This window comes from Daucus carota, chromosome 2, assembly GCF_001625215.2.
Source record: "Daucus carota subsp. sativus chromosome 2, DH1 v3.0, whole genome shotgun sequence".
Taxonomy (NCBI): domain Eukaryota; kingdom Viridiplantae; phylum Streptophyta; class Magnoliopsida; order Apiales; family Apiaceae; genus Daucus; species Daucus carota.
In genome coordinates this window covers 41580136-41594015 of record NC_030382.2, presented here as the reverse complement: position 1 = coordinate 41594015, position 13880 = coordinate 41580136, and the positions used below count along the sequence as shown (strand labels likewise).

Sequence of the window (13880 nt, the reverse complement as noted above, 5' to 3'; positions counted from 1 at the left end):
AAGCTAGAAGAACAGAGAATATAGAAGATTTGTATGAGATGTTGAAACAATTTGCTCCTCCAAACAAGACTCAGAATATATAAATCATTTGTCACAAAACACAAATGATTAGTCCACAAAGTACGAGCAACCCATCCTATTAAGCTTAATTAAATCGATTGCATGTACAGAGCCGCTTGAGTACGGGTTCTTGAAAAAGACAGATACTGAATTCTCTACTCATCTAGCCATGATTATGGATCGAGTTTCTGCGTTTGAACAACTGACGGAGCATTTCATAAAACCCACAAATACCCTTTGCTCCGTTAGAGCAAGTCCAACACTATGCTAAGAGGTTCCCTAAAAATATTATAAAATAATATGTCTTAGTGATTTAGCACGTGATTTAGCACATGAGCTCCAATAGTACTCCCTATATCCATTCCCTATTATTATAATAATATTAAATTTAAACAACTTCATAGTGGAGGAGAGAGGGAAATGATGTGGGGGAGAGAGAGAAATGAATATTTTAATGATAAAAATAGTTTAGAAGTGGCTAGCATATTCTAAAAATAGGGAATGGAAGGTTTGTGCTAGTGATTTAGCACATCACTAGCATAGTGTTGGAGTGCAATTTTATCCCATATTCCCTATTTTTGGATTTAAGACTTGATTTAGCACACCTATTGGACTTGCTCTTAGATCCGTTATGATGGATTTAACGTGAGCCAAAGTTTTAAAAAACGGAGTCGAACCTCAGCCACATTTCTGCAATTTTAAAATCCAGTCATATTTCTGTGAATCGATGTAAAATGTAGCCACGCCCTTAAAATTTACTCTTAAAATTTTCAACTATGAATGAGCTTTATATTTCATATATTTATACAAATTATATATATTATTAGATAATTAATTTGATATTAAGTTTTATTCATGTATAGTCATGACCAACTCTCTGTATTTCTAAAGGTCATTTCCCGTCCTCACTGGGAAACATTAGTCTCATTGAGTCTTTAGATTTCTGCTCAAACCAATTACGATTTTCTATTGTGTGCCTATGAGTACATGCTAAGCACCAAATTTTTTTTCTTTGGATCATTTTGATTGGCTAGCTTCTACTTCTTAATAATGGTGGATCCCCTGCATATACACCAATCAAAATGATCCAAATACAAAAATTTTCACGCGTAGCATGTGTCTATGGGCATACACTAGACAAACCGAACCAAATAATATCTGAAATTTCTTGACCGTCAGACTAGCTGCTCTAACTCTTTTTGCAGCCTAAACCTGTCTAGAGAACAAGTTCTCCGCACTTCCACGAAAGATTTATATCTAGGTAACATAGTGTTGTGCGGAGGATCCTCTAGCAAAGAAATCTAGAAATCCTGAGCTGCCAACGATAGAAGATGATGAAAATTTTAGCAATGATGGTGACTATTTCTTTAGAATAATAAGCTTAATGTTGTAAGGATTGAACACAGTAGTATAATTTATTCAATTTTGTAAGTATAATCACAGCTGGTGAATATATGCATCGTGTGATCATTTATGCGCTATGATAATTTGTGAATCATCAAATATGTTATTGGGCTCAATGTGTTTCATGTTATACAAACTCAGAAGTGTGAACTGATCCAAATCTTTATAGAACTCACAGCGGGTCAATATAGTATAGCACAATCTCAAGGAGTCATATATCTGAACTTTTGTAAAATAAGTAGGCATGAAACAATTTTCGAAAATGACTCTAGGACGTGAATTATCACAAAAGAATGCACTGCCAAGAGACACTTTCGTAAAATAAGGATAAGTGGAAATCAATGATAAGGATCACTAGGGAGTGGCGAGGGACAATCCTCAAGATTCTGGTCAGTGGTCACGGTCCTCGATAGTCAATAGTTTTGTCTCTGTTTTTTATTATCGGTTTTTCTAGTGTGTGCCCATGGGCACATGCTAAGCACCAACTTTCATGAAAATGACTTAATTTGATTGGTGGAATTGGTGTAAATACAGGGGGGCCATTAACATTTAATATCCATCCACCAATCAAAAGTTAGTATTCTCATGAGAGTTAGTGACTATTGTGTGCCCATGGGCACACCATAGAAAATTCGTTTTATTATTTGATGTTGCCGGTCAAAAATATTTGTCAAAATCAAAACGTTAAATAATAAATTAGTGTATACTATTGTCTTGCCTAACATTTCGTAATATCAGCCCGCCACTTCATTTGCACATTAGAGGCTCGGAGCATTAAGCATTTGCATATTAGAGGAAACAATTTGTAACAATATTATATCAAATAATTGACTTTCTTTTCAAATATGTACAGTCGTGTACGATGCATTTTTTGTAAGGTTTTTGTTTATTCAAGGTTCCTTTTCAATATATAGTTTTTACTAGCAATTATTTAATTAAATTTTTTAAACAAATCATTAATTGAGTACTACCACAATTTTCTTCAAATAATGTTGATCGAGCTTTTTGTTGTTTGCTTTGTGCTCGCGATGATTGTCATGTTGGCCTTTAAATTTTTGAAATGAATTTAATAATTTTAATATATAGTTAATATGAAATGTCATATATTCTTAATATGTTTTAATGAAGTTCTTAAGATCCAAGTTTTATGGAGTCAGGAGTATTATAAAATAAAATATAATATAACATAATATATTTATTTAAATTTTATTTTTTGGTGTTCAATAATATTTTAAACACCGATAACTTAATTATCGAATATGTTACAACACAATCATTATAATTAAAAGATAGAATGATAGTTTTTATAAATCGCAAGATATTATATTCTGCAAAACAAATCTTAATGATGGTTGTATTTGAATGATCTAAATAATTAATGAATAATTATGTTTCAAATTATTTATAAATAAAATTTAAATATAAATAATTAAAAATTTATTGGCAATTAAATTAAAAAATTATAACATAAACTTTTATAACCAGGTTAAATGCCGAATTCATTATTCACATTTTTAAATATAAACTTTTTTCATAACGCAAGTGGACTCGATGCACATGTACTCCACTACTAAAAGATGTAACGCTTCTTGAATATCGGACCCTAGCATTGCATTATTTTAAATAAAGTTTAGTACAATTATGGATCACAAAAATACAGCATCCTATCCACTTAATAATTTACAAGAATGCTTCATAATTCATATATGTTGAACGAGTACCTCCCACAACAAGCATCTCTCTCTACAATTTCTATTTTCTGCACAAATAATGGTGTCGTCTACATTACTGAGATTTATCTACCCACCGCCAGAATCAGTGTTTTTAACGGCCATGTCAATGGTGAGTATTGTATCTTTAGTTATTGCTGGATTAATGGAAATAAGCGGGAGTAGCATGATGCACTATTCAAAGATCTTCAACACTAGCAAGAAGAATGTCAAAAGTAAGATGATCGAGTTTTCTGGTAGAAATGGAATGCTCCTGGCCTATTTCCCGGCTTTTGTTGCTGCTGTTGCCGCTTTAGCTTTGATGCAAAATCAGGGTCTCAGGTTTACGTTGCTTACTTCTGCTGTTGCCGTTCATTTCTTCAAGAGACTTTTTGAGGTATGCAACAATTCTCTACCCTTGTTTTATAACAGGCTCTTTAATTTGGGAAGAATTACTTTTTGTGTATAATTACTTTTTGTGCTTGTGACTGATTTTGGTCGGTGGAGATTTTCGTGCATATAGAAATTCATCATTATTTATGAGATTAAACTAGCTGATAAAAATTTTCTGTCAAAAGTGGTTGTTAGTGTTTGTTAGACGGCAAAAGAACAGTTTTATTATAACTGTTTTAGTTTTTCACTATTTTTCTGGAAACCACATAGTTTTTACCTTTTATAGTATAAACTAAGAAACATCTCAAGTTTCTTGTTCCATATTCTTTACCAAAAATATTGAAACAAAAGTTGAACATGTCTGTGTACAGGTGTTATTCATCCACAAGTACAGCGGAAGCATGCCCTTAGATACAGTAATTATCATCTCCGGCAGTTACTTTTTATTTGCGGTTAGCGTGATCTACTCTCAGCATTTAGCAGCAGAATTCAAGGAGCCAATAATCGATCTGAAACACGCTGGAACAGCGACATTCTTAGTAGGAATAACTGGGAATTTTTATCACCACTACCTCCTATCTAAGCTAAGAAAAGAGGGGGAGAAACAGTACAAGATTCCTCAAGGAGGTTTGTTTCATTTAGTTATATGCCCACATTATTTATTTGAAATTACAGGATTTATCGGAATCTCGTGCATTTCGCAAACTGTGTATGCATTATCTTTCACCTTTGGTTCATCTGCTTACTTGACTGGGAGAAGTTATGCAACAAGAAAATGGTACCTCTCGAAGTTCAAAGACTTCCCAAAAGATATAAAGGCGCTCATTCCATTTGTTTTCTAGATCGAACATAGAAATACCAGTATCTAAATGGCTTGTAAGACTGTTAAAAGCCATTTGGAGAATGTAGCATACTAGCATGGTTCTTTAGTAACTGTAAAAGACAAAGAATGTTTATCCTGATGTATTAATTATCTCTATGAACAATTCTGGTCATATTCGAAATGATTTTGTTGATTTGTGCAACCTTGAATCAAAACATTAGGCTACAAACTATCCCTTGGCATACATTTGATCAAGATATTTACCAACTACCTTTTACCAACCGATTAAGTTGTCTACCTTTGTTCTTATGCAAATTGCCCTGTCAACTCTATGATCTCCACGTTGTCCACATGTTTCTACACGTGCTGGATTTTCTGCTTCGATGTTTATCTCTTCCCACAGAGTGTTGGAATATGATCCTGGTAAACTCTCCTCCTAACACATTGAAGTTTTAAGAGAATTGGTCACTTAACACTGAAAAGCCTAGATGAGCATGATGATTCATGGATGTGTTCATCAATACCTTATACTAACAAACACAGTTAGCTTTCTAAAAAATTTGCTGTATTAAAAACTAAGCACCAGAAAGGAGCAGAGGAAGTTCAAAGCGTGATAAGATAAAGAGCAGCAGGAATGACGATACTTACTTAAGGCTCTGGATTCTACTTCCAAGTAACCGTTGTCAATTGCTTTGTCCTGCTGTATTGATCTTTATTTATTGCCTAACTTTTCGTTATATCAGCTAACTAATTTTCTGGTATATTAGAGTCGGGCCAGTCGGCTATCACATGCATGTCCTACTAAAACATTTTCAAATTGTTGCGCAGACTATGCACATAAAAACTAATTCCACTATTTGCTATGACATTTTCCCTGTATATTATGTGTTATAATTATATAATAGAGTTGGGCTCCTTGGAGACTCACATAACTGGAGTCCTTGGAGTCCCAAGCCTGGACCATTGGATGAGCAACAAAACTGACAGTTGAGATTAAAAACAGCAAAACAATTATGTTTAGTTCGCATGTTATGTTTCCCTGATTTGTGTATTAGTATTGTCTACATGTTGCTTGACAATGTTCCGTGACTTAAACTTGATTGTTCCTCAAATCTGAATGTTCCTCTCATAACACCATTTGCAGAACAGCCCAATCACTTAACCTTAAAAGATAAATGGAGTGACAATAGTCGAAAATGAAGAGAAGAACACTTAAGAACTGCAGAACAATGAACATTTAAAAACTGTGGAACAATGAACACTTAAGAACTGCGGAACAATGAGACGATTAATGGATATATATGATGAAAGACATTAGATTAATGGAGAAATCGTGTTCCGGAAATGGCTCTCCACCGGTAAGTGTCGGTTATAAAATCAGCATCTATACATATACTATACTCAAAGATATGAATTAATGAAAAGAAAAATTATAAAATTATAAACTGAAATCATATCAGCCGTTGGATTATAAAATGGATCAAGGGTCAGGATGCAGGACTCCAAGTCTCCAAAGATTTGGGGTCTCCACAGAACTTATGCCTTATATAATATACTCGATTTGATTTAAGCAACGTGCGGCACCATAGTCATTGATCGCACCCTTTTCGTCGAATTTTGCAAAAAAACCATAATTGATCAAAAATCACAATTTTTGGTAGTTGTAACATGTTAGTGAATTTTTAGCTGTAGAATTGGGCTAGAGTACCCTTTATCAGCATGTCTAGAATATGTTACCCCCTCCCTCCCTTTCTTTTGGTTTGTTTGACTTTTTATGATCAAATTGACCAAACTTTGATAATAATATAAGAAAATATATTAGTACTAAAATCTACATTTATTCTACTTTAAGATGTATGTTTATGATTTTAAAAATCATGTAAGAATTATTAGTTATTACCGGTCAAAGTTCGATCAATTTAACCACAAAAAATCAAATAAGACAAAACAAGTGGGATGGAGGGAGTACGATTTTTGAGGAAATGTTATAAGCCAAAATATCTTATACTAAGAGTATCTCCAATAGACTCTTAGAATCACTCTTAAATATAATATAAATTATTAGCTCTTAGCAATTTAGTGTACATGTACTCCAACAATGTTCTTTATATCCCCTCTTTATTTCTTTTTATATTATTAAAAGTAGGGTCAGGTTCGAGATAGAACCAAGTTATTGTTAGAGGACCATTAGATCTAAGTATATTATATGGATGGGATTTAAATTGCATTTAATTGTGAAGTACTATATGCATTAAATATGTACATATTTATGATCAATAACTAATCACTTTAAATAAAATGACTAACTTACCATAAGTAGTTTTAGTTTTAATTTTAATTATTATATATTGCTGCAGTATACTCTATTTTGTAAATAGATTATATCCTTTATGTTTTTAATCATATCATACTATCATTGAGGAACATATAAATTACAATATACCAATATATTCAATATATCATTTTTTATATATTTAAAAATATATAAGAAATATATCTTTTTATGTCAGATATACATTCAAACAAAAAAAATACTATTGCAGTATATCATAAATTATACTCTTACACTATTGTCGAACTAATACAAAAATAACATAACTATAGTATATACCATTGCAGTATATGTAAGTAATAGATAAAATAATAGATTCAATTCAGAAACACGATATAAGCCAAAATGAAATAATTAGTGAATTCATTGTTTTATCTAAAACTTAAATATACTGCAATGGTATACCATATTATATTTGTGAATTGATTTGATTATTTTATATTTAACTTAAATATACTGCAATGGTATACTATAATTATATCATGTGTGATATATTTCCTGAAATAGTGAGATATGATATATAATTTATTACCTAATATAATGTAAAATATAATGTGTGCTTTAATGAGGGAAGATATTAAATGTTTTAATATAAATGCCCTTTAGATCATAGCCATAGATTTTAAATAAATCTGACGGATGTCTAAGGTCCTAAGTTCTAATTCTAATATAGGTTCTGATTTGAACCTCACCCATTAAAAGTATATTCAACTCATAAAAAGACAAAAGAAAGTGGAAAGAAAGAGAGTAAGTGGAACAAACTTATAATAAAATATTGGTTAAGAGCTATCTAGTGGCTCCTACAATTGAGGAGAGAGAAGAGACTCTTAAGTTTTTAAAGAGCCTCAAAGAGTCTCTTGGAGCTCAAAATTTGGCATGACTCTTTATTTTTTAATTTAAGAGCTCAAATAAAGAGCTTATTAGAGATCCTCTAACATGTCAGTGGTTTTTTTTCCCAAATGGTTTCACGGGGATCGCCATATGTCTGCAAGTAGAATTCACTTGCATACCCAATTAATTAAAAACAAAATAACTAGTAACAATATTATTTTTAATATCATGATACTAAATCGAATTCTCTATAAATAGAAACTCTTCTCTTTGCATGAACCACTATCCATGGACCTCATAACATTTATGAATACTCCGCTCAGAACAATGGTTCTGTCAACATTGCTGAGATTTATCTACCCGCCGCCAGCATCCTGGTTCATAAACTCCATGTCAGTAATCACAGGTGCAATATTACTAAATGGTGGATTGATGGAAGTAAAAGGAAAGAGCATGCAGTACTCCAAGTTTTTCAACACCAACAAGAAGAATGTTGAAGCTTCTGGTACTAAGATAACCGAGCTTTCTGGTAGAAATGGAATGCTGGTTGCTTATGCACCAGCTTTCGTTGCTAGTGTTATCTCTTTAGCCTTTATGCGAGATGGGGGCCTTAGGTTCACTTTGCTTACTTCTGCTCTTACCGTCCATTTCTTCAAAAGGCTTTTTGAGGTATGTAATCGGTAACGTTAAGTTATGTAGTTGACACATTCTATCAGCAGTGCATGATTTTTCTCTTGTTCTGTGGTCTTAACAGCAACAATTGTTCCTAATCTAGAAACAGTTGAACTTGAGAAACTTAAAATTTTGAGCTAATTAACAGTTGTATTCTATGTTCAGGTTTTATTCATCCACAAGTACAGTGGAAGCATGCCCAGTGGCGGAACCAGAGGGGGGCTAGGGGATGCTAGAGCCCCCCCTAACCTCGAAAAAACAGTGCATATTTTTTTTTCCAGCCCCCGCTGAACTATTGATGTCAATATAATTTAGGACACTTCAAACGAGTCCAGGAGATACTTTATAACATGTCCTAAGTCATAATTTAAGGTATTTAATGAAAAATGTTGATCCAACAATGTCCTAGTGATGCCTTATATAACTAGGACAACCTCTTCCAGGCTTTTTTATAAGACACCTCTCTCTCCCTTCTCTATCCCATATTTTATAATAAATTCTTATACATACTCTCTTTTTCTCTCTACTTTGGACTTGCTCTTGGTCTAAAGAAAGATTAACAAATACCTCATTCATCCCAATTTAGATGAGCTTTTTGCTCATTTCACACATATTAAGGAGTATCAAAAGATTGTTCTTTTTTCCATCTCTGCGCATATATATTGTGTTGACTTTCTATAATACCAGCTAGATGGTACATTAGAAATGATAAATAAGAAAGGATAAGAATGGAAGATTGTTGATAAATGTGCATTGAAAAGAAAGAGGCTTAACTATTTCGGAATAAATTTTTTTCCCAAAAAAATCATCTAATTTGGGATAAAGGGAGTACATTCAAACAGATACACTCATAAGTCGTACACACACTTGACAATATCCTAACTCAGCATCTCACTGTGATAAATTCATTCAGCTGTGAACCCGCGACGACAACCTGCTCAGTTGCGCTCTCTTCCCAGCGGCCGACTCTCAATGTCCACTTCCCACAGGCCTGCAACCTGCTCTCAGCGACTCTCCCTCTCTAGATTAAAATTTCAATAGTCCTTTACAATCTCATTTGCTTTCAAATTCGAGCCCCCCCTATAATTTATTCCTGGTTCCGCCACTGAGCATGCCCATAGATATCGTAATCAACATCTCGGCTAGTTATTTCTTGTATACGGTTACTGTGACCTACTCTCATCAGCATTTAGCAGCAGAATTCCCGGAGCCAGTAATCGATCTGAAATACGCTGGAACAGCCATTTTCTTAGCAGGAATAACTGGGAATTTTTATCACCACTACCTGCTATCCAAGCTAAGAAAAGAGGGGGAGAAACAGTACAAGATTCCTCGAGGAGGTTTGTTTGATTTAGTTAATTATATGCCCACATTATTTATTCGAGATTATAGGATTTGTCGGAATCTCCTGTATTTCGCAAACTGTATATGCATTATCTTTCACGGTTGGTTCAGCTGTTTGCTTGATGGGGAGAAGTTAGGCAACAAGAAAATGGTACCTCTCAAACTTTGAAGACTTCCCAAAAGATGTCAAGGCACTCATCCCGTATGTTTTCTAGACATAGAAATTGTGATCACCAAATTTATGTACTTCTGAGTTGATGATGAATATGGACTCTTGAAGTGACTTTAAAATAAATGTTTATTATTTAAAATAAATAACTGAAGTCAAAGTTATCAACAAATTAAGACGTCATTTTTGACTATTCTCAACTTTTTATAAGTATTTGTTTACTTCTTATCCGAATAGTATAAATAAGTGTTTCAGAAGCCGGATTTTAATGAGGGCCAAACACCACTGTATTAGTTCAGGAGATGATGCAAAATTATATTTGAAATATATATTATTGGGAATCAGTTTCAATAATAAACCACAATTAATACTAAATGACTGAAACACCCGGATAACTTAATTTCTGAAATATTATTATCAATTATTTGATAAATTTCAATAACTTAAATATGAGTTTAAACAATCGTAGTGTCTAAGAAATATAATATTTATAAAAATTTATAATAACCTTAAAATAATATTTAATATAGTTTTATACTATTTTGATATGTTATTATAATAAATTCAACTATATAATCATCATCTAAAAATTTTTGATTTGACCAATTAATTACCCGATTAATTGTTACAAGGTATCCTGCAGATTCAATTTTTTAAATTCGATTAATCATAAAATAGATTTGTAAGACTAATATAATAGGTTAATAAATTAAATATTAAATTATTATTGTAATATATCCGAATAATGTTCCAATTTAATCATTTCAATTAATTTCCAATTATCTGATTAATTAGTAGAAGGTAACTCGCACCATTTAATTCTAACTTCCGTCTTTTACAGCATTGTATAGAATATATGTGTGTGTGTGTAAGTTAATTTTACTATTTATTATTTCTAATAAAAAATTTATATACAAAAATGTTTTTGTTTAATTATAAATATTTGAATTATTGGGTTATAATTAAAAAAATGAAAAATTAGCATGACACACTAGTGAGTGCAATAGACAGAAGACTGTAGCATAACTTAATTCACGAACCAATTTAGTTTTTTAAGCTTGCTCGTTCAAAGAAATTTTAAGTTGTCCAAAAATTTAGTTATCAGTTCATCTCGTTCAGATCATTTCAACTGGTTTAGAGATTATCAAATGGCCCAGAATTTCGAGAAAACGGGAATATTTTTCAAGGTGCTGGCCGGAGTTTTCCGAATGTTACAAATGGCTGAAGTTTAAAAATAACAATTTTTTAGCTGAAGTTTACTTTCACTTTTTAAAACAGCGGCATCCGAATAGACACTAACCGCGTTAACAAAACTAGGGGTAAATTAGGATTTCAGTCAAAAAAAACAACCGGCATGACGCAGAAAATCTGGAGAAACTCAATATCTGTAAACTCATCCATGATCTAAAGGTACCTCTTTTTTACCACATGATATATCTGTGTATAAGTGCAGATGATATATAGATTGATGTTATTGATTTTGTTGAAGTAGGAACAACAAGAAGAGGACGGTGTCTGATGCAAGTAAGAAGAAGGCTGCCGCCGCCGACAAAAGAGGTGACAAATATGATGTTGCTGCTATTGCCAAGATTTGCAGCAGTGCTAGTAGTGATAATTTGAGTGCTGAGGACTGAGGTTGAAAATATTCAGATTTCTGATCGTACTTGTACTGGGGTTCTGTGTTCTCATCCTCTTTTCATAGATCCATCCCCCTTATTATTCACTTTCCCCAAATTTGATTCTTTATGTTTGTAAAGTTCCGGACTCTTTTTTGTTGATTTTGTTGAGTTCTTGGTAATAAAAAGCATGACCTGGAAGATCCGACTCATTTATGAAATTTTTGATCATGCCCTCACCTTTTCGTATACTACACTGCTCAGTGCTCATTATTATTTTTTTTTAGCTAAAATCCTAATTTACTCCTGACTCCGTTAAAATTGTTAGTATCTCTTTGACGGCGCCACCGATTTAAAAAGTGGAGGTAAACTCCAGCCAAATATTTGCTATTTTTAAATTCTGGCCAATTTTTTGCAACATTCGGAAAACTCCTGTCACCACGGTGAATTTTACTCAGAAAACAATTAGTTACGATATTGTTTGGAATACTGTGATATTAGAATATCAGTGACGAAATCTTGTGCACAGCTTGTTGCCCATACATTTTTTAACTCAAATGATTGAACAATCTCCAAATTTAAGTTTATTTGCTTTTCGAACCGAACAAACAGACAATGAAAAAGAAAAGACGGTTGTGATGATGTTCTTTTTCCTCCACGGCTCCACTTATCCTCTTCAGATGTAGTACGACCACAAACATCTGCTTTCGTGGCATCTTATAGACCATATCATTCCATTAACACAACATATAACATCTGCATTATAACAATATGTTATCGTCATATGTATCCTTGTTCTCCATATTCTGATCAATAACAGATTATAGCCAGTTATATTCTACTCAGAACAATGGTTCAGTCAACATTGCTGAGATTTATCTACCCGCCGCCAGCATCGTGGTTCATAAACGCCATGACAGTAATCACAGGTGCAATATTAGTGAATGGTGGATTGATGGAAGTAAAAGGAAAGAGCATGCAGTACTCCAAGTTCTATAACACCAGCAAGAAGAATGCTGAAGCTTCTAAGATAACAGAGCTTTCTGGTAGAAAGGGAATGCTGGTGGTTTATGCACCAGCTTTCGTTGCTAGTGTTATCTTTTTAGCCTTTATGCGAGACGAGGGCCTTAGGTTCACTTTGGTTACTTCTGCTCTTACCGTCCATTTCTTCAAAAGGCTTTTTGAGGTATGCAATCCGTAAAGTTGAGTTATGTAGTTGACACAGTCTTGCGGCCGGCTATGCAAGATAGTTCTCTTGTTCTGTGGTCTTAACAGCAACAATTATTCCTACTCTAGAAACAGTTGAACTTGAGAAACTAAGTGGTTGTTTGGGCAACGGAGCTTCTCGCTTCTTTTGATAAAAAGCCGGCTTCTACTTTTCTGACTCGTTTGTGTAAAAAGCCAAAAACACTTATAAAAAACTGATCAGTATGCTAGTTTTTGTTTCAGGACTTCTACTTCTTTCCCAAACAGTTTGATCACTTATAAGTCTTAATGTACTTCTCACTTACGGTTCACTTCTTTATTTTAAGCGATGAACACTTTTTTTAGGTTTACCCAAAAGTCGCTAAATATTTTGAACTAAACAGTTGTATTTCTATGTTCAGGTTTCATTCATCCACAACTACAGCGGAAGCATGCCCATAGATATTGTAATCAACTTCTCCGCTAGTTATTTTTTGTATACAGTCACCGTGACCTACTCTCAGCATTTAGTAGCAGAATTGCCGGAGCCGGTAATCGATCTGAAATACGCTGGAACTGCCAGTTTCTTAGTTGGAATAACTGGGAATTTTTATCACCACTACCTTCTATCTAAGCTGAGAAAAGAGGGGGAGAAACAGTACAAGATTCCTCAAGGAGGTTTGTTTGATTTAGTCATATGCCCACATTATTTATTCGAAATTATAGGATTTATCGGAATCTCCTGTATTTCGCAAACTCTATATGCATTATCTTTCACCGTGGGTTCAGCTGTTTGCTTGATGGGGAGAAGTTACGCTACAAGAAAATGGTACCTCTCGAAGTTTGAAGACTTCCCAAAAGATGTCAAGGCACTCATCCCGTATGTTTTCTAGAATTTGTGTTCACCGGATTTATGTACTTCTAAATTAATGATGATATTATTAGTTCCAGATCAGATTTTATCTGAAATATTATATTATTAGGGATCAGTTTCAGTGATATTTGAGTGGTGTTGATATTATTATTTAATTATCAGAGTTTCAAGAAAACAATTATTAACGATATTGCATCAAATATTGTGATGATAAATTTAAAAGCTAATTGCATATTATTTTTTTGGTTCAAAAATAATTTTATATCATAACTATGAATAATTTAATCACAACTCATTTCTTCAACCCATAAAATCAAGTTGCACAAAATATGCTTAAATATAAATCGAGGACATTTCGGTCCTTCCTTCCCATGCACTGCTACATATTGCAAGATGGCAGCGAAGAAGAAGTGTTCTGTTCCGCACTTCACACTCAAATCATCTCATAAATCTCTTTCCACCTACATG

General features: G+C 33.2%; 2 protein-coding genes and 1 pseudogene across 2 annotated transcripts; all 3 read left to right on the top strand.

Annotated features, from left to right (window-relative positions):
• The first annotated feature begins 3073 nt into the window (after window positions 1-3073).
• LOC108206861 (uncharacterized) lies at window positions 3074-4591 on the top strand. Its single transcript, XM_017377282.2, has 2 exons — window positions 3074-3570; window positions 3938-4591. Exons 1-2 carry the CDS (start codon window positions 3235-3237, stop codon window positions 4406-4408), a joined length of 807 nt encoding a protein of 268 aa, XP_017232771.1. The 5' UTR covers window positions 3074-3234; the 3' UTR covers window positions 4409-4591.
• A 3288-nt stretch (window positions 4592-7879) lies between these two features.
• Window positions 7880-9783, top strand: LOC108208494 (uncharacterized; annotated as a pseudogene).
• A 2284-nt stretch (window positions 9784-12067) lies between these two features.
• Window positions 12068-13570, top strand: LOC108207014 (uncharacterized). Its single transcript, XM_017377476.2, has 2 exons — window positions 12068-12539; window positions 12961-13570. The coding sequence occupies exons 1-2, from the start codon at window positions 12204-12206 to the stop codon at window positions 13429-13431; spliced, it is 807 nt and encodes a 268-aa protein (XP_017232965.1). The 5' UTR covers window positions 12068-12203; the 3' UTR covers window positions 13432-13570.
• The last annotated feature ends 310 nt before the right edge of the window (window positions 13571-13880 follow it).